This window comes from Dama dama, chromosome 4 (genome assembly GCF_033118175.1).
Source record: "Dama dama isolate Ldn47 chromosome 4, ASM3311817v1, whole genome shotgun sequence".
Lineage (NCBI taxonomy): Eukaryota > Metazoa > Chordata > Mammalia > Artiodactyla > Cervidae > Dama > Dama dama.
Window position 1 is genome coordinate 24,186,086 of NC_083684.1, and position 19,958 is coordinate 24,206,043.

The 19,958-nt window shown below is 52.1% G+C and overlaps 1 protein-coding gene across 1 annotated transcript in view; it reads right to left on the minus strand.

The window, feature by feature from the left end:
• The window catches only part of ZNF423 (zinc finger protein 423), a 345,950-nt gene that overhangs the window by 281,315 nt on the left and 44,677 nt on the right, over nucleotides 1-19,958 (minus strand). Inside the window, exon 2 of the mRNA XM_061138456.1 lies at nucleotides 4,673-4,732. Coding sequence (XP_060994439.1) covers nucleotides 4,673-4,732 — 60 coding nt within the window. The remainder of the gene's footprint in view (nucleotides 1-4,672; nucleotides 4,733-19,958) is intronic.

Here is a 19,958-nt window from a genome sequence, read left to right on the forward strand (position 1 = left end):
TCCCGGGCAGCCATGCTGGAAGGAAGCCCAGCCTGCCCTGAAACTTGGTCCAGGGAGGCAGGAGGTTCCGGTGAGGCAGTTACACAAAGATAAGCCCCTTCGCCTCCCAGCTCAGGCTTAGAGGCCAGCAGAAGGGAGGCAAAGCTGAGCATGGTTGGGCTGCTTCCCTGAAACCCCACACTGTAGGCTACTACCATCCTGGTGCCCGCCACTCAGATGGTTCATTCCAAAGGGCCTGGGGGAAGAGAGAAAAGCACTGAGGGAGGAAGGACTTCCCCCACTGAGCTGAGCTGGAGGCAGGCGGTGGGGCGCAGAGAGGCCTGGAAAGTCAAGCTTGGAAAGTGGCCCCTGGGTAGAGATGCACTTGGCAACCTTCTAATGGTGGCCAGAATGAAATCAGCTGGCAGAGGGACATTCTTTGGCCTGAGCAGTGTTTTTTCAAATATACCGATTGACCAAAATGAGATCACATTTCATATCTAGGAAAGCTAGAATCCACCAAAGAAGGAAAATTACATGTATTAATGAGGATGTGGAAAACACTGGAACCCTCATATCTCAATATGAGCTGCTTTAAAAAGACTTGAGTTAATTTATTAATCTAAGAACACCACATAAAAATCCAGCTCTCTGACTTCTCTTCTTAAAACTCAGATGACGTGGGGATTCTGGGCCCAGGCGCCCTGCCACAATCAGCTGGCACTGAGGTACGGCTGTCCCGGTGGCAAGGCCTGGGGTGCAGTGCACAGCGCCGCCTCCCTGCCACCTGCCCGCTCACCTGTGCCACCAGCCTGCCCCAGGTGGGCCTGTGAGCTTGGGACCCTTGTGGGCTTTCACAAAGGACTCTCACACTTCCCCAAGGAGTGTGAACTCATGGCCTAGCAAGGTAGGAAGAAGAGCTTGCGAGTAATCTATGACCCCACCCCCGAAATCACATGCACAGTGCTCTGTGCATTTGGGAAGAGAATCTACACTTCCTTCCACTGGATGCTTGGGGCTTCCCAGGTGGCGCTAGTGGTAAAGAACCTGTCTGCCAATGCAGGGGACATATGAGACAAGGGTTCCATCCCTGGGTCGGGAAGATCCCCTGCAGGAAGGCATGGCAACCCACTCCAGTACTCTTGCCTGGAGAATCCCATGGACAGAGGAGCCTGGTAGGCTGCAGTCCATAGGGTTGCACAGAGTCGGACATGACTGAAGTGACTTAACACGCACACAAGACACTGTCCCTTCATCCCCCTTTTTACGGATCAGGAAAAAAACAGGACGCAATGGGAAATTAGTTAAAACTCCACACCCACCAGGCACCCCCATACCTCAGCTCTGAACACAGTCTCCTTCCCCCAGGTTCTGCCACCAGCAGCCCCATCTTTGCCTTCGTAGAGGCAAGGGCAGGCCCCCTCCTCCCATGACACCCTGGCCAGAAGGGAGAACTGCTGGGAGCCACTTACCCTGCTCCCCTCCCTGCCAGGTGGGGCTCTCCATCACTGCCAGGGCCCCGACTCAAGGGCACAAGCAGAGCAGGCCAGGTTGCTCCTGGGGGCGGTGGCCACATGGTCCCCAAGGGCAGCAGAGGCCACTGTGCCTCCTGCTTCTTTATTGCAGTTCTCCATCATGCTCCCGGAGCCAGGAAGAGCGGGCAGGGGGATGCTGGCACCCCAGGGAGAGGGGGAAGAGCTGCCCCACACAGAAGAGCTGCCCGCTGTTCACAGCTCTGCACTCCCAGTAAGATGCTCTCTGCCTCCTTCTTCACCTCACCCTGCGTTTCTCCGGTCTGATGAGCCAAAAGTCCCTCCATGGCCACCCTTGGGCCCTCTGCCTCCAGGGACCACTGTAAAGCCCACACAAGGCCTCAGGTCTCTGCTCAGCTATCTACTTCCCAGGGGCAGGCAGCGCGGAGGTTACACCCCAGGCTCTGGGGGCAGGAGGACTTGGGTTCGAGTCGCTGCTCAGCAGCATCATGGCTGGGGACGGCAGGTCTGCGACCACACCATTCCAAGCCTCCTTCCCTCATCCACCAAATGAGGACAGCAGTTCTCAGTGACGGTGCCAAGGGTGGCTTGGGGAGGCTTTGCTCCCCCATAATCTTCTTTGGCACCTGCCCCCATTCTCTGATGCAGCCAAGTGACATTTTCTCAGCTTAATGAGAAGCGTTATTCTAAAGCAGCTTCAGCCAGGCCTTTGGCCCCGTCCTCTACCAGATGGCAGCCCCGAACCAGCCCACGGAGAAGCTGTGGACTTGCTGCTGGAAACACCACCCAGCTCCCAGGCTTGTCATGATGGCTCAGTGCGACCCTGGGGGGGTAAAACATTTGCTCCGTGTCCTGGCACAGACCAAGTATGTGCTCATGAAACGCCAGGCCCCACGTCCAGGACTGCCTCCCCCACCGGCCTCATCCTGCCACCCGGGACGCGCGCCATCTCACAAGTCCTGTGCTCAGGGAATACAAGCTGACTTTAATAGCCCAAGTCCAAGAGGACTGGGAAGGAAAATCTATCACGTGCATGCACTGTCAAAAAGAAATAATCAGAATTGGGCCAAAGGAAACAGAACAATCCATTGCCCGGCTATGGATTATCCGATGCCCGGGATGCTCGGCCCTCCCTTTCCCACCTCCGAGCAGACTAAAGCTGACCGGCACCAGGGAGTCCCTGAGGGCCGGAGGGACTCACGAGGAGTCGCGCACCTCCCCCTGCCTGCGCATGTAGGGTGCGCTCAGCTCTTGGCTGGAAACTTGCAAAGCGCACGACCTTCACCACTCCCAAGAGCGCCCGAAGGCCCTAAGGTTGGTCGTTCCCCTGTAGCATCAGAGCGTCGTGGACCCCAGGCCCCTACACAGCCCCTCGGCATTGCCCCTGCCTTCTACAGGCCGGCCCTGGAGATGCACCCGGGCCCTGACACCCCTGCACAGATCTCCCCACCCACCACACTGTCCTCATCGCCGACGGCACCACTGGGAAAACAGCCGGGAGGGAGGACCTTATATGGACATGCTAGGCTGGGCGCTTTTCTGGTGTGGGGTTTGGAGCACAGCAGGGACCCTCATCAGAGCTGGCTGCAAGCCTGAGCACGTGCACCCCCACATCCATCAGGACGCCTGGATGAGACGTGGAGTTTCACAACCTCGCTGTGTTCCGCCCACCATGGGGAATGTATTTCAACCGCACAGACAGAGAGCATGGGTCACCCAGCACCTCCCCCTATCCTACCTACAGTGTGGACCCCAAGGCCTGTCCTAACTCAGGGTTCTCCTCCTGAGAATCTGAGCACCTCCCCATCCTGGCTTCAGACAAGGCCTCTGCCCTGGAGGGAGCCCCTGTCACCAAGGACCAGGCACCTGAGGACACCGAACTGCCCAAACCTGAGTCAGCCAGGACCCAACCAGGACCCTTCCGACCTTCCACACAGCACAGGTCCCGCTGCAGACAGCCCTGGACCAGGAGTCCAGGGACCTGGTTTCAAGTACTGGCTCCCCACTTGCCTTCAGCTCAGTCTGTACCAGCATTCCCCAGATTTCAGTCACCTGGGAACCATCTTCATGATTTTTTCCTGAATCCAAGCCTCATTACTTAAAAACTTTGTCAACACAATTTTCTCACTTTAATGACTTTCGCATCGTCTTAAATCACACACAGCCATAAAATCACAAATTCGATGTGTTACCGTTTGAGTGGTAAGTGTTGGTATGCCTGACGCCTAACACCTCGTTTCTGGAACGACTGACCCAGAGCATACCTCCTTCCTTGCCTCAATTTCCACACCTAAAAGAGATGGGGGCTGAACTAGATGGCTCCCTCACAGGTCTTCTCAGGCCCACGGTTCTCCCCCATGGAACTGGAGATGGCTGGTCAGGATCCCGGGACAGGGGACAAGGCAGGAGAGTCTGGGGCCTGCTGGACTGGGAACAAGGGCCCTGCTGTCAACAGAGGCTGACAACTTGCGCAGCAAATGGGAGAATGGCGCCCTCCATTCCGGAGCTCCCAAAGACCCCAAGCCAGCTGCAACCCCAAGCTCCATGGACAGCTCCAGATTCCAGAACTTTACAGGGAGACAAACCTTATTCATCCACCTCTTTTTATAGCTGGGGAAACTGAGGCACCGGAAGGCATTTAGGCAAGGGCAGAACTGAGCGGGAAAACCCAAGTCCCCTGACGGCCGAGTCACCCCCATCACCCTCCAATGGCCATGTTCCCCACAACCCTGACCGCTCCTTCTTACCTCCCCCTGGAGGTGTGGGCTCAGGTCTGCCTGCCCAAGAGTGCGATGCGGCCCCTTCCAGGAAGGCAAATAAAGGAATTCTGATTTCGATTGGAGTTTAAAGGTCCTATTAGAGTGGCTTTTATGCAATTAGGCTGGAATGAATGTGCAGCGACGCCCATGGCAGAGAGCTTCAATGCCTGCGTAGTGGGGGTGTGGTGGCCCAACAGAATGTGCCCACAAGAGGGGAACATGGCCCCCGGGGGAATAAGGGTATATTAGTCTCCGTATGTAATAGATTTTATTGACCATATGGAACTGATATAAAAATCACGTTGCACGGGGTAATCTGGACTGGAGACAGGAATGTGACGGGAAGAATATGACTTCCATAACCAGCTGGGTGGCTTTCTGAGTTTCCTGAGCCAGCCCCCCGGACCCCAATAAGTTTCCCACTGGCCCCTGGGCATTTACCTGATGCTGTCACGGAGGAATCCCAGGCCAGCGAGAAGTCCGAGGCCTCTCCCTCTTCAACTGAAAGAGACAACAGAGACGGGCCTGTGAGTTTTGAAGTTGTGCAAACAGGTCGTTGGTGGCGGGGCGGGGTGCGGGGTGGGGGTTGTGTGTGCAGGACACAGGGCAAGGAGGAAGGATTGTTTGGAGGAGTCCCGAGGGAGTCCCTATGATACCCATGGTCAAGGGTGAAAGGATCAAGTCTACAAAGAGACTTTTGCTGGTTTCACAGAGATGTAAAATACTCAGAACAAAACCTAAACCGCAAATAAGCGCCGTATCTGTATGGTTCCCCTATCCTTGTGCCCCTAGCAGACATCACAAATCAATCACAGCACTGCTTTGAATCAGATTCTTTGTCTAAACAGAGCTACAGGCCATTACTACCTATAATCAGAGTATCCACTTGAGATAAAGCCATTTGCCTCTCACAGGAGTAGAGTGAAGACCCATACCTCTCCCTGGTCCTCCAGACACTGACCTCCTACCAAGACCCCCTCAGATCACCACTGAGATGTGAACGCTTTCTCGATTATTCCAAGAAACAAACAAGACACTCTCAGAGGTTGGCAAAGTGTCGGGTGCTATCCTCTACACTGAGAGCTGACCCACAGGCACTCAGGACACGCTGGAGTCGATTCTCCCATGGTCAGCAGTCCTGGGCCAGCGACAGTACAATGCAACTCACCTCTCCACTCTACCCCAAGCCCACAGAACCGAGCTGGGGAGGGACGGAGTGTCCCCACCACCCCACGTCCTGGTGTGTGAGACCAGGCGGCTGGAGGCGCTGGCCATGCACTAGGAGAACACGGGAGAAATTCTATACAGCATAATAAAACTCTTATCCTGGAATTAATCCCAGTCTGGGGCATGTAATAATATTAAAGCTGGGTTATGGACTTTGTAAAATGGAACTCTGTCTAAGCCAAAAATGTGCATACGCAGTGTTTTTCAGATTTAACGGGCTCTGAAGTTCTGCACACGCGCATGCCGAAGCCACCACGTCCCACCCAGTTCTCTTTGCAGTGTCGCCGTCTCTCCATGGGCACACACGGTGAGCCAGGCCCTGCACCCAGGGTGTTTAATCCCTGTCATCAGACTTTGAGAGGTGACAGGACAGGCCTGAGGTCCTACGCTAGAAAGAGTCCGTACAGAGTTGGGGCTGAAACCTATGGCTGTCCATCTCGAAGGCTGCTCGTGTGTCCACCTGAGACACAGAGGACCCTATCCAGAATCCTAGCAACTGGGAACTAGAAAGCAGCAGCCCACCCCGCCCTTCAGAAGGCATGTACACGTATGCAGGGCAGTCAACCTGGGGGAGGAACAAGCAGGCTGGCTTGTGGTCAGACGCTGGATTCAAATCCCAATCCTGCCTCGAACTAGCTGTATGCATATGCACACTAAGTCATTTCAGTCCTGTCTGACTCTTTGCGACCCTATGAACGGTAGCCTGCCAGGCTCTTCTGTCCCTGGGATTTTCCAGGCCAGAATGCTGCAGTGGGTTGCCATTTCCTTCTCCAAGAGATCTTCTTGACCCAGGGATCAAACCCGCATCTTTTTTTTTTTTCCTAGCTTTATTGATATATGATTTACAAATAAAAATTAAATGGATTTAGGTTGTATGACATGACTTTTCTTTTCTTTTTTTTTTTTTTTTTTTATTAGTTGGAGGCCAATCACTTCACAACATTTCAGTGGGTTTTGTCATACATTGATATGAATCAGCCATGGATTTACACGTATTCCCCATCCCGATCCCCCCTCCCACCTCCCTCTCCACCCGATTCCTCTGGGTCTTCCCAGTGCACCAGGCCCGAGCACTTGTCTCATGGATCCCACCTGGGCTGGTGATCTGTTTCACCATAGATAGTATACATGCTGTTCTTTTGAAATATCCCACCCTCACATTCTCCCACAGAGTTCAAAAGTCTGTTCTGTATTTCTGTGTCTCTTTTTCTGTTTTGCATATAGGGTTATCGTTACCATCTTTCTAAATTCCATATATATGTGTTAGTATGCTGTAATGTTCTTTATCTTTCTGGCTTACTTCACTCTGTATAAGGGGCTCCAGCTTCATCCATCTCATTAGGACTGGTTCAAATGAATTCTTTTTAACGGCTGAGTAATATTCCATGGTGTATATGTACCACAGCTTCCTTATCCATTCGTCTGCTGATGGGCATCTAGGTTGCTTCCATGTCCTGGCTATTATAAACAGTGCTGCGATGAACATTGGGGTGCACGTGTCTCTTTCAGATCTGGTTTCCTCAGTGTGTATGCCCAGAAGTGGGATTGCTGGGTCATATGGCAGTTCTATTTCCAGTTTTTTAAGAAATCTCCACACTGTTTTCCATAGCAGCTGTACTAGTTTGCATTCCCACCAACAGTGTAAGAGGGTTCCCTTTTCTCCACACCCTCTCCAGCATTTATTGCTTGTAGACTTTTGGATAGCAGCCATCCTGACTGGCATGTAATGGTACCTCATTGTGGTTTTGATTTGCATTTCTCTAATACTGAGTGATGTTGAGCATCTTTTCATGTGTTTGTTAGCCATCTGTATGTCTTCTTTGGAGAAATGTCTGTTTAGTTCTTTGGCCCATTTTTTAATTGGGTCATTTATTTTTCTGGAATTGAGCTGCAGGAGTTGCTTGTATATTTTTGAGATTAATCCTTTGTCTGTTTCTTCATTTGCTATTATTTTCTCCCAATCTGAGGGCTGTCTTTTCACCTTACTTATAGTTTCCTTTGTAGTGCAAAAGCTTTTAAGTTTCATTAGGTCCCATTTGTTTAGTTTTGCTTTTATTTCCAATATTCTGGGAGGTGGGTCATAGAGGATCTTGCTGTGATTTATGTCGGAGAGTGTTTTGCCTATGTTCTCCTCTAGGAGTTTTATAGTTTCTGGTCTTACGTTTAGATCTTTAATCCATTTTGAGTTTATTTTTGTGTATGGTGTTTAAAAAATCATACACCATGACCAAGTGGGCTTTATCCCAGGAATGCAAAGATTCTTTAATATCCGCAAATCAATCAATGTAATACACCACATTAACAAATTGAAAGATAAAAACCATATGATTATCTCAATAGATGCAGAGAAAGCCTTTGACAAAATTCAACATCCATTTATGATAAAAACTCTCCAGAAGGCAGGAATAGAAGGAACATACCTCAACATAATAAAAGCTATATATGACAAACCCACAGCAAGCATCACCCTCAATGGTGAAAAATTGAAAGCATTTCCCCTGAAATCAGGAACAAGACAAGGGTGCCCACTCTCACCACTACTATTCAACATAGTGTTGGAAGTTCTGGCCACAGCAATCAGAGCAGAAAAAGAAGTAAAAGGAATCCAGATAGGAAAAGAAGAAGTGAAACTCTCACTGTTTGCAGGTGACATGATCCTCTACATAGAAAACCCTAAAGACTCTACCAGAAAATTACTAGAGCTAATCAATGAATATAGTAAAATTGCAGGATATAAAATTAACACACAGAAATCCCTTGCATTCCTATATACTAACAATGAAAAAACAGAAAGAGAAATTAAGGAAACAATACCATTCACCATTGCAACAAAAAGAATAAAATACTTAGGAGTATATCTACCTAAAGAAACAAAAGACCTATACATAGAAAACTATAAAACACTGATGAAAGAAATCAAAGAGGACACAAACAGATGGAGAAACATACCGTGTTCATGGATTGGAAGAATCAATATTGTCAAAATGGCTATTCTACCCAAAGCAGTCTATAGATTCAATGCAATCCCTATCAAGCTACCAACGGTATTTTTCACAGAACTAGACCAAAGAATTTCACAATTTGTATGGAAATACAAAAAACCTCGAATAGCCAAAGTAATCTTGAGAAAGAAGAATGGAACTGGAGGAATCAATCTGCCTGACTTCAGACTCTACTACAAAGCCACAGTCATCAAGACAGTATGGTACTGGCACAAAGACAGAAATATAGATCAATGGAACAGAATAGAAAGCCCAGAGATAAATCCACGAACCTATGGACACCTTATCTTTGACAAAGGAGGCAAGGATATACAATGGAAAAAAGACAACCTCTTTAACAAGTGGTGCTGGGAAAACTGGTCAACCACTTGTAAAAGAATGAAACTAGAACAAACCCGCATCTCTTATGTCTCCTGCATTGGCAGGTGGATTCTTTACCATCCGTGACACCTGGGAAGCTAGCTGAACGACCATGAGTAAACTGTTTAATCTCTAGGCTTCAGTTCTCCCATCTCAAAAGCAGAGGCAAAAATGGTACCTAAGCCACAGGTTATTGGGAAGATTCCATGGGATGATGGCTGTCATCCACTGGAACAGAGACTCAAGCACTCAGGTGGGTTTGGTGCCGAGACGGGAACAACTTTTGGGATTAACAAGTCCAGCCCAGCCCAGTCCAATTAACAGCCCTGCCCCTCTTTTATCCTCTGCCCCTCATCTTTCCCCCTCTCCACAGAGCCTCTCAGGACAGGTTTTCTTTTAAGCTTTAGAAACAGCTTGCCCAGGAGGGCACATCCACGTCACTGAGCAGAGGCCAAGGATTGCTAACCAAGAGCCCCCCTTCCCAGATTTGCATCCTAAGAGGAGAAACTCAGCATCTGAGACAATGAAATGCAGAGATGATCTGGATTGGGATCTGGGTTGTTTGACTTAGCCAATTACAGCTGGGGTGGGGTTTTCAAATATGCAGTTTTGTAAATATGAATTAAGACCTTGAGTCAGACAAAACTGAGATCACTCACCAGGCTGACTGCGGCCAAACAGCCTCCAAAACACAGGTGGATAACGCTAGAACGATCAGAAGCAGGCCGTGCATGAGGGGAGCAGCAGTTTTCATGGCTACACCTAAAAGTCCGTTTCCTTCACATTTCATTGTTTACTCACTTTAAAATGGAATATAGGTATTGCTTCTATTAAGAGGTTGCTGCCAATGTGTAAGGTCACCATGGTCCCATTTCACAGGACACTTTCAACACGATCTGCCGTGGGTCCCTAGACCTTGTCAACCACAAGCTCCAAGACATGAATGCAAGGTTCCCAGCTCTTCCTTTGCCCTCAACATACTCCCAGGATCAGGGCAGAAGGTCCCATGTTTGGGTGACTCAGTGTTCCTTGGTTGGGAAGTGTGACCTCCCGAGTCACTGAACTGGAGGATATCCCCAAGATGCCCAGTCCCTCCCTCCCTAAGATCTGACTTCCACCTTCATGGGAAGGAGAAGGAGAAAACATCTGCTCTTTTGGAGCTCTTGGCAGGATCCAAGGGGACAATAAGCCTGCAGAGGTGGGAAGAGGGGGAGAGCAGACCGATGCCCTGGCTGGGGAGTTTCAAAGTGGCGAACGTCATTATGGGTAAACAGCTACATCATACACCAGCACCCCCAGAACCACCTCCCTCCCAGCGAGGAGCCCACAGGCCAGCTCGCCTAGTGACATGGGCACGAACATGCTTTCTGAAGACTGCTGGCCCACATCTTTTTGAAGGTATAAATACACTGTCCTCTATAGATTCTTGATGAGAAGAAGTAACGCCCAATGCCACCACCACCATCACGCGGCCCCACACTACCCGACACTGAACGTGAGAAGGTTCTCCTCCCCTCCAGCTGGCCTCTTCTGCCCAGGCAGGTCTCTTCAACAACAAGCTAACTGGCAGGGGCAGCAGGCACAGAGGAAAGAAGGCCCGCCCTACAGCTGGAGCCAGGCGCTTGCTGGGGGAACTGGGAGGGGAGGCCAAGCCATCCCCAAAGCAGAATTCCACTAGAGAAGCACAATGAACATCGAGGCGTGAGCATCACAGAGAAAATTTGATCAGCACAGCGTCCAGTACACACAACACCCAGAGGGGCGGTCCAGTCAGCAAGGGGAGCTTGGCGCTTTCTGCGGACTTCCGCAGACTCCAGACTCTAACTTTTTAATTTATAAGATATATGGCATCACTGAGGCCAAAACACACACACCCCCAGCCTTGCCCAGTCTCGAAGGAAACCCAAGGAGACCCACTCCTGTGAGTGACGGGCATCTGCAAGCAGGTGGTGGTCCATGTAAGGCCAGTGGGTACACGAAGGGAGTGGAGGAAAGGGGACAAGTGTGTAAACATGGGGAGGGGGCACACAGTCAGTGTGAACACAGGGCGGGGTGGGGGGGGGGGCAGCTGCAAGTGTGTACACACAGCGGGGAGCCAAGACAAAGTATGCATGCAAGGCACGGAGGTACAGGGCTTACGCTCACATGGAAGACAGCACAGAGAATATTCACCGTGGTTCCTGGAGTGTGTTAAGAAAGATTCTGAGGCTGTCTCAGGGCTTCTGAGGAATCAAAATTCTGAGTTCTCTCTCCTCTCTGGGGTCACAAGTTGTGGATGGCTGACTCCCCGTGGGTGTATACACCTGTGAGCCCCACCAGACGCTGTCTCCCCAGCTCAGCAGCAGGCTCATAAGTGACCACAGCCCCCCTACTCTGGGAGCACCCATAGCCTGCCCTCTGTGTGCCTTGATGACCATCGATGAGATGCCAGGGAGACCAAAAGCCTGTGTGTTGGGCCTCTGGACTTCACGGACCCAGGGGCAAGCGGTGCTAAGGGGGCACTTGGTCCTGGCCTGGGGAGGATGGTCCTCTCCCCAGGGCTCCCCGTTACCTTGAAGATGCAGAGGAGCTGGAGCTGCGGAAGGGGAAAGAAAGGGGAGGCAAGGGGCTGTGAACACCCTGGCCTTTGAACCAGGGCAGGGCTATGGGATTGCTCAAAATCAGGCAGGACCTGGGCTGACAGACAAGGCGCAGGTAAGAGGCAAGAACGTTCAAGTGTTGGAAACTGAGACAGTGTCGGGAGGTGAACGAGTGACAGAGCAGGCATTGATCCGAGGGCCAGAGAGGCCTCCAGCAGGGCCAGCAGAGCCCAGAAGGCCCCCTTCCCTCCCCCAGATCCACACCAGGCAGCTGCTCAGCCTGTGTTTGAGGATCTGAGAAGGCCCTGTCCCTGGATGTAAGTTTCTGGATATGTACACAGCTGAGCACTTTTCTGGGGAAAGGATCCATAGTTTTCATCACAAAGATCTAGAACAACCGCCCCTCCCCTGCCAAAAAAAAAAAAAAGGTTTTATTCGAGGAGGCTTCTCAGCTGGCCTCACCTCTGGCTGGTGTTTCCAGGGTCCTAAGGGACCTCTGCACGCTTTCTGGCTTTGGCCCCCAGGCCATCTTATCCTTAGGGAAGGGTGGGCTGGGCCCACCCTGGCCTGACAAAGACTCCCTAGAAGCATCCCTGCCCAGCAGAGGTGGGGACCCCAGCAAGGAGCACATGGAAGCCTCGGCTCATCCCTAGGGAGACCGTCTCACCCACAGCAGGCCAGGGACCAGGAAAGTAAAGGACATGCTGAGAGCCCAGACTCTCATTATCAAACATAAAATGGAGCATCACTCCTGACTTGATACCAAACAAACTCAACAAACGAAAAAGTGGAAAGCAGGAAAGACTACTGTATGTGGGTGTCCAAGTTGTGCACTGCACAAGGGGCCCAGCAGAGGTGGTGAGAGAGGGTTGAAATTTAGCCCACAGGCTGTGCACTAAGCCAGCAAAGGCAATGGCACCCCACTCCAGTACTCTAGCCCGGAAAATCCCATGGACGGAAGAGCCTGGTAGGCTGCAGTCCATGGGGTCGCGAAGAGTCGGACACAACTGAGCAACTTCACTTTCACTTCTCACTTTCATGCATTGGAGAAGGAAATGGCAACCCACTCCAGTGTTCTCGCCTGGAGAATCCCAGGGATGGGGGAGCCTTGTGGGCTGCTGTCTATGGGGTCGCACAGAGTCGGACACGACTGAAGCGACTTAGCAGCAGCAGCTGTGCCCTAAGCAGTGTGTCCTGGTGCAGGGCTATGGATGCCCAGAGGAGGCGGGACCCCTTGCTTTTACACAAAGGCATAAGTAAGTAAGTGTTAGTCGCTCAGTCGTGCCCAACTCTTTGCGACCCCATGGACTGCAGCCCACCAGGCTCCTCTGTCCATGAGATTTTCCAGACACAAAGGCATAGCTGACCTTTTTTCTAATTCACACAGATGTGCGGTAGAGCATAGTCCATGGCCAGCTCTGGCATAAGGCTTGGGGCAAAATGACCATGGCTGGAGGCAAGCAAACCCAACCAGCAGGCCCACCCTCTCCAGGTTCCTCTCCAGCGGGGATGGGGACGGGGAGGGGCTGGGGGCGTCATGGAATGCAATAGTATAGGCTCCTTGTAGCCAAAGCTAAAGCCACCTGAGCCCCCAACGCCAGCCCCCTCACAAAGCTCAGACCCTCTGAGGAGCCCAGATCTCATGACAGGGTCACATCACAAACCCATTTATTTAACTTCATGATTCCCTGGCCACTTGCCGAAAAGAGAAGAAACTAACACTTCAAATGATGCCATTGTCCTCCATGAGCACTCACTCGGAGCCAGGGCTCAAGAAGGGCTGAGACTCTATGCACCCTCTCATGAGTCTGTCCACACCCCAGCCACCTGAGCACCTCATCACCAGGAGGACAGGTCTAGGACTTAAAGCAATCTATTTCTGTTCTAATGGCAGAAAGGGAAGAGGAACTAAAGAGGCTCTTGATGAAGGTGAAAGAGGAGAATGAAAAAGCTGGCTTAAAACTCAACATTCAAAGAACTAAGATCATCACATCCAGTCCCATCACTTCATGGCAAATAGATGGGAAAAAAGTGGAAACTGTGGCAGATTTTTTGGGGGGTTCCAAAATCACTAGATGGTGAAATTCAGACACTTGCTCCTTGGAAGAAAAGCTATGACCAACCTAGACAGCTTATTAAAAAAGCAGAGGTATAAAAAAAAAAAAAAGCAGTGGTATCACTTTGCTGACAAAGGTCCATATAATCATAGCTACGGTTTTTCCAGAAGTCATGTATGGACTCTCACAAGACCTGAACCATAAAGAAGGATGAGCACCAAAGAATTGATGCTTTGGAACTGTGGTGTTGGAGAAGACTCTTGAGACTCTCTTGGACAGCAAGGAGAGCAAGCCAGTCAATCAGAAAAAATCAATCCTGAATATTCATTGGTGGGACTGATGCTGAAGCTCCAACACTTTGGCCACCTGCTGCGAAGAGCCAACTCATTGGAAAAGACCCTGATGCTGGGAAAGATTGAGGACAGGAGGAGAAGGGGGTGACAGAGGATGAGATGGTTGGATGGCATCACCAGCTCAAAGGACATAAGTTTGTGCAAACTCCAGGAGACATTGAAGGATAGGGAAGCCTGACGTGCTGCAGTCCATGGGGACCCAAAGAGTGACTAAACAACAATAAAGCAAAGAAATATATTGGGTTGGCCAAAAAGTTGATTCCCGTTTTTGGTACAATCTTATGGGAAAACCCAAAAGAACATTTTGGCCAATCCAATATAAACCTAGGGGAATCTAAAGCAGCTCCACTTGGCCCTACCCAGCCCTACTTTGGATCCTGCTTTATGGGCCCAGGGCTTCAAGCTTCTTGCCCAGGCTCCCAGGGTCATCCTGACCACCAGCTACATAACCACCACTGTCCACCTCCTCAAGATCCTCTCCCTGACTACCCTGGCCCTGGCCTCCAGTGAGCCTCATCATGCAGCAGCAGTTTGCCAAAAAAGATGCCTTAGGATCAAACCCCCATCTGGCACGGATTGATGTGTGACATCGGCATATGGAGGAACCTCTCTGTGTATAACCTACCTCAAGGTAGCATAAAATCAGAAGGTGTTTAGAAAGCATATAGTCCTGAGCCCAACATCAAGGTGCCCGGCAAAGAAAAATGACCCTATAGCATAATGTACTATTTCCAACTGGACTCTCAGTCCCATTAGGGAGACCCCCCTACCTCTCCTCTTCTTCCCATCTGCCAGCTCATTTGACACAAGAGGAAATGTATCAGTGACACTAGGAACAACAATCATTTATGCTCTTCATGCACATTTTCATGTTTATGTTTAATCTTCCCAATGGACAGACAAAGGGTGATGGTGTCCCTCTCAAAGGAGAAACCAGGACCTAAATGATTTTTCCAAAAACTGAGCTAAATTTTACAAGCAATGGAAGTAGAACTCAGATTTGCAGCCAAATCTCACGTGGCCCCAAAGCTCACACACTACCGCCAACCCACCTGCCTCTCAGCCTGTACTGAGTACACGGTAACTGACGGCCTGAGCTTCCCAGGCCTTCTGTGCCCTGCCCAGCCACAGCTGATGGGGAAGGTTGGTTGAAATGACTCCTCTTTTGGAACCCTCCAGAGACCAGCCTGCAAAGTCAGTGTTGAGTGTGCCAGCCTAGGGCAGACTCCCCTGCTCCCCAGGGCCTGGATTCTGCCTCTGTCTTGGTTCCCCATTCCTAAGGCAGGGGTAATAAAATTCCATTTGTTTTCAAGACAAAGTGAAATAACACACGTGAAGAGCTTAGTCCAGTGCCTGGCATACACTAAAAAGGATTATCGTGTCTGTGCTCCCAGCAAATCCATTCAGGGTGGGGAGGTTTCCTATAAATTCCCTTTGGGGTCCCGCCTGCGGGGCCTTAACACTTGGAGGGCCCCAGCCCCCCAGGATACCCTCATGTTTAATCCTGCCTCTCCCTGAGGTGAGTATCCCTCTTCACATATATATATTTCATTTCATACAGTCTCCCCTGCACAGTCTCGTTAACCAGAAACACACAGCATATAAATGTGAATTTATGATGGGGTCTGGCTCCCACATCCTGTTTCAGTGGCAAGCCTGGCTTCTCACCCACCAGCTGTCCAGCTCTGATGGAAGGTGACAAAGCCAAGAGCACGCTCTGCCATGCACAGAGGGGCATTGACGACATCCCACACAAAGGGTGCGTGGAAGCAGCCTGTTGAGTGCTAAAGACAGGAAGGTGGGCACCAAGGCCCCCGGGTCCCTGCCCCCCCAGACAGCACCTGCCCAGATCTCTTCAGTTTAGCGTGGGGAAAAAAGAGAGGGCAGACCAGAATTCCACTCTCTTGCCTGGTTCCCACTTTCGTTTAAAGAGAAGCACCATAAAGTAAGAGACTAAGTTTTTTATGACCCCTTAACAACTTCTTCTCTGTGCTAACATACTATAAATAAACATCAGTACCTTGTTATACATGTGGTTTATCTTAGACACAAAGCAAAGAGGAAACTGAGTCTGCTATTGAAAACTGGTGTGTGTGTGCATGTGGGTATGCGTGTGTGCGTTAGTGTTTTCATTTCATTTTCAACACACAGACCATCTCTTTCTGCATGCCAAAAGCCCCAAGCCTTTCCCAGGAATGAACTGTAATGACCATTTCCAAACATGCTGTAATTCCATAGGGATGTCCCGGGGGTAGGGGCAATCATAACTCTTTACAGTTTAAGGAGTCAATACTTTTCATAAGTCTGATTTGGGAGCGGGGTATTTCATTGGCACAGGTGGGGCCCCCCAGCTCAGCCCCACTGCCCACCCACCATGGTTATAACGCACGTGGAGGCCTCCAGGAGGTCCTGAGCACCTCCATCTGGCAGCTGGTCTCCCCAAGACAGGCCTCACATCATCCAAACCTGCCCAAGGTTCCCGAGAAGATGAGCATCTCGGGGTAGGGTGGGAGTTTCTCCAGCTCCCTGAGGTCCCCAGGACTGGCTGGGCCTCCCCAGACCTCCCCCAGGAGCTTGGCCAGTTCACACTCCTGCACCAAGTGTGACAGACGCTGTTCTCCACATCAACTTCCTCCTTTCACTTAAATATCTTATCTTCTAACCTCCTTCTAAGCAGTGCTACTCATGAAATCACACATTCTGGTGCGGTAGTAACAAATTTTCTAATAGCTATTAGAATAAACACATAAAGTAACATTTTCCTAAGAGTAGAATAAATATATACAGAATGAAGGGGGGAAAAAAAAAAACACCTCATTCCCCTATCAACCACCTGTATCACCACAGGACTCAGGGATGTGGAAGGTCACATCTGGGGAAAACAGGTATGGGTGGCGCTAGGTGACCTCTGATAAAGCAATGAATGGGGAGGGAACATACCTCTTCACATCCTCCCACCCCAAAACCGCATCACAGTTGTCCTATACAGGATCCCCAGAAATCCACCCAGCCCATTTAAGTTCATTTAAGGATAGCGCTGAGCAGAAGGCCATTGTTGTTGTTGATGCTTAGTTGCTAAGCTGTGTCTGACTCTTCACGATAACATGGACTATAGCCCACCAGGCTCCTTCGTCCATGGGATTCTCCGAGCAAGAATACTGGAGTGGGTTGCCATTCCCTTCTCCAGGGGATCTTCCCAACCCAGGGATCGAACCTGTGTCTCCTGCATTAAAGGCAGATTCTTTACCACTGAGTGACCAGGGAAGCCAGAGGATGGAAGGCTACATGCCAACTACAAACCCCCCCACCCCAGCGTGGAGCTCATGGACCCACCAGTGCCTTGAGCAGGAGATGGAAAATCTGGACAAGTCAGTAGCTTCCCAAGTGTGCCCGGTCACCTCCCTGCATGAGGCAGGGCCCAAGCCTGGGGCCTCACCAGCCTGGGACCACTGCCCAGAGCAAGCACCTGGCTGAGCCGGGGGGCAACCAGCCTCAGGAAGTCGCAGCAGGGAGCCCCACCAAAGGCAAGGCCCCAGAAAGGATCAGGGGGACAGCAAGGGATGTAGCTAAAGCCAGGCGGCCTGCAGCCCCCAGGCCCCAAGGCTGGTAAAGAGCCCTGGAAGGAAGCGCGGCGCCGGGGAGGGGGTACACTGAGCCCTTCCTACCCCCAACCACATCTGTCTCATCCCACAGTCCTGAGAGGCCCGAAGCCTGCCAGATGTGGGCCGCCCGTGGGGACCGAGTTCATTTTCCCCGCGTCCTGTGATAATACTTGGCTGTGTTTATTTAACTTTTTGCTTTGGATGGAGAGGAGATGGGCCAGGAAAATCAGTTTGGCTCCCTCGGATCAAAACATCAGAGCCCACACATCATGCGAGGACACCCACACAGAGAAGCTCCCCCTGCACCCTCCGAAAAAACACATCTGGGCCGCTGCTGGCAGGGGCTGGCCCCGGGGCTCTCGGAAGGCGGCTCAGTGCAGAGCAGGGCGGCTGAGCGGCTACACACGTCCGGCTTGGCCAGCCAGGGCCGGGCGCCCCGCAGCATCCATTGTTACCCTCTCGACCAGGCCCAAAGGCTCAGAGAACTGTCAGGTGACACACGGTGCACCTCATGGGTAGGGGAACCGAAATTCACAGCCAGGCTCCTCCCTGTCCCCAGGTCCCGAGGAAGGTGAGAGAAGCATGGACGGCAGGAAGAAAGGAACATCCCGGAGGAAGGCTCGCGAGGGCCCCGGTCCCCGGCCTGCACCTGCACGTAGAGACGTGGCCGCAGGAGACCTTCGTACACGCCCTGGCTCCTGGGGGGCCTCGGGGAGGGTTCACACTTCCGGGCCCCCTGCTCTTGCGGACTGCTTTCAGGGCCACTACCACGGCCCATGGCCCCTGAAGCAGCTCCCAAGGCTGGCAGTAAGGTCCAGGAGCCTGCAGCAGGAGTGGCCTCCAGGGGTCCACCGCAGGGCAAACACGGGAGCTCCCCCACTGCCCGTCAGGCAGGCTCAGCCATGCAGCTGGCAAGACCCAGGCCTTCCCTCAGGCCTCCTCTCACATTCGCCCCCAGCCGACAGCCCACCCCGCTTTCTCTTTCACCCTCAGCTCCTTCCCTTGCTGAGAAGGGGCACCCACATAGCCAAGCCCTGCCTGGGCCCCTCCTCCTGCACACAGCACTCCTCACCCCCTGGGGATGTGCACCCTGAAGACCCGTCCACCCATCACGGGAAGAGGCCCACGGACACCCCGGGCAGCCAGGGCCACGTGGGTAGGAGGGGTCCTGGGGACCTGCAGACTAGTCTGGAAGCCGGGGCACGACCCCTTGCTCACAGGCTCCTCTCCCCACTGCGGACGGCCACTGAGGGGACTCGGTAACACGGAGCTCGTCCTGGAACCCTGGTCCTGCCCTGCCACACCCGGCTCTCTGGTCTGGGTGCCTCCGTCTCCACTCTTCTTCCTGCCTCTGCAAGGAAGCTCATCACTGTATTTCCCTGAAGGGAAACTCCAAGAGCTGAGAGCACAGGCTTTGTAATCGGGCAGACCTGGGCTCCAAGGCCTGGCTCCAACACTAACGAACCAGGCGAGACCAGGTGGTGGTTTACTGCCATCCTTGGGTTTCTCTAGGTCAAATATCCCAGGGCTTGACACAAATATCAAGCCCTGGGAGGTACTGCGAGGCAAGGAGATGATGTGGGACGATGCACAGCACAGCATCAGTAAAAGCCCGTAAACGGTGCCCACCCAGGCGGCGGTAGTGGTGGCCGTCTTAGCTCAAGAGGCCAGCCAAGGTCCCCCCAGAAACGTTCACATGGAGCTTCACTGCATTCGACACACATTCTCGGCCAGAAGGAACCACATGTGCTTCTTGAGGGTGTTGGGTCAGGATGGGCTACACCGTGTGTCACATGTCACAGAAGAGAAAGGTGAGGTCGGAGGAGTGAAGAGCCTGCAGGACTTGGGTGTCCCCCCGCCTCGTCCAGACTCCAAGGCTGGGCTCTTTTCACCATCCTGCCAGATCGCCCTTGCTGTTAGCATGGCCTGCTCTGCTAGCCACTGCTGATCACGCACTCCAGTTTAGGGGTGTGGGGGGGACAGAGGCAGCACCCCAAGAAGCTAACGCAGCCGGTACTTCCTTACTGGAACGGAGAACTGGGCAGCAGTCATTTCACTATAAGGCTTAAAGGCACCCACAAGCACACTGAGGGCCTCGGACAGATGGAGAGCAGAGTGTCCTCGGGGTGCCCCAGGTGCCAGGCAGGAGGCTACGCGCTTGGAGGGCATTTGTCTGTTTACACCCCACAGCCCCTTTATCCCCATCACCATGAGAAAACTGAGGCTCAAGAATCGTAAACGACTTGTTCACAGTCACGCAGCTGCAGACTGGGAAAGCCAGTCACCCAGCTCTGCCATTCCAGTCCTCACCACTCTTGCTGTCACGCTCATCACCTTCAGAATAACCTTCAGTGTCCTCTGCCTGCATCCAGCCCCCCAGCCCCTCTGCCCGCAGGGACCCTTCCCCAGCTCACACGGCCATACTCCAGCCCATGCATCTGCAAGCCCTCCTGCCTCGAGGCCATTGCTACTGGTCCACCCATCAACTAAAACGCCCCCCTCCACGTTGGAGGCCCCACCTGATCTCCGCTATCCGATGCAGACCCC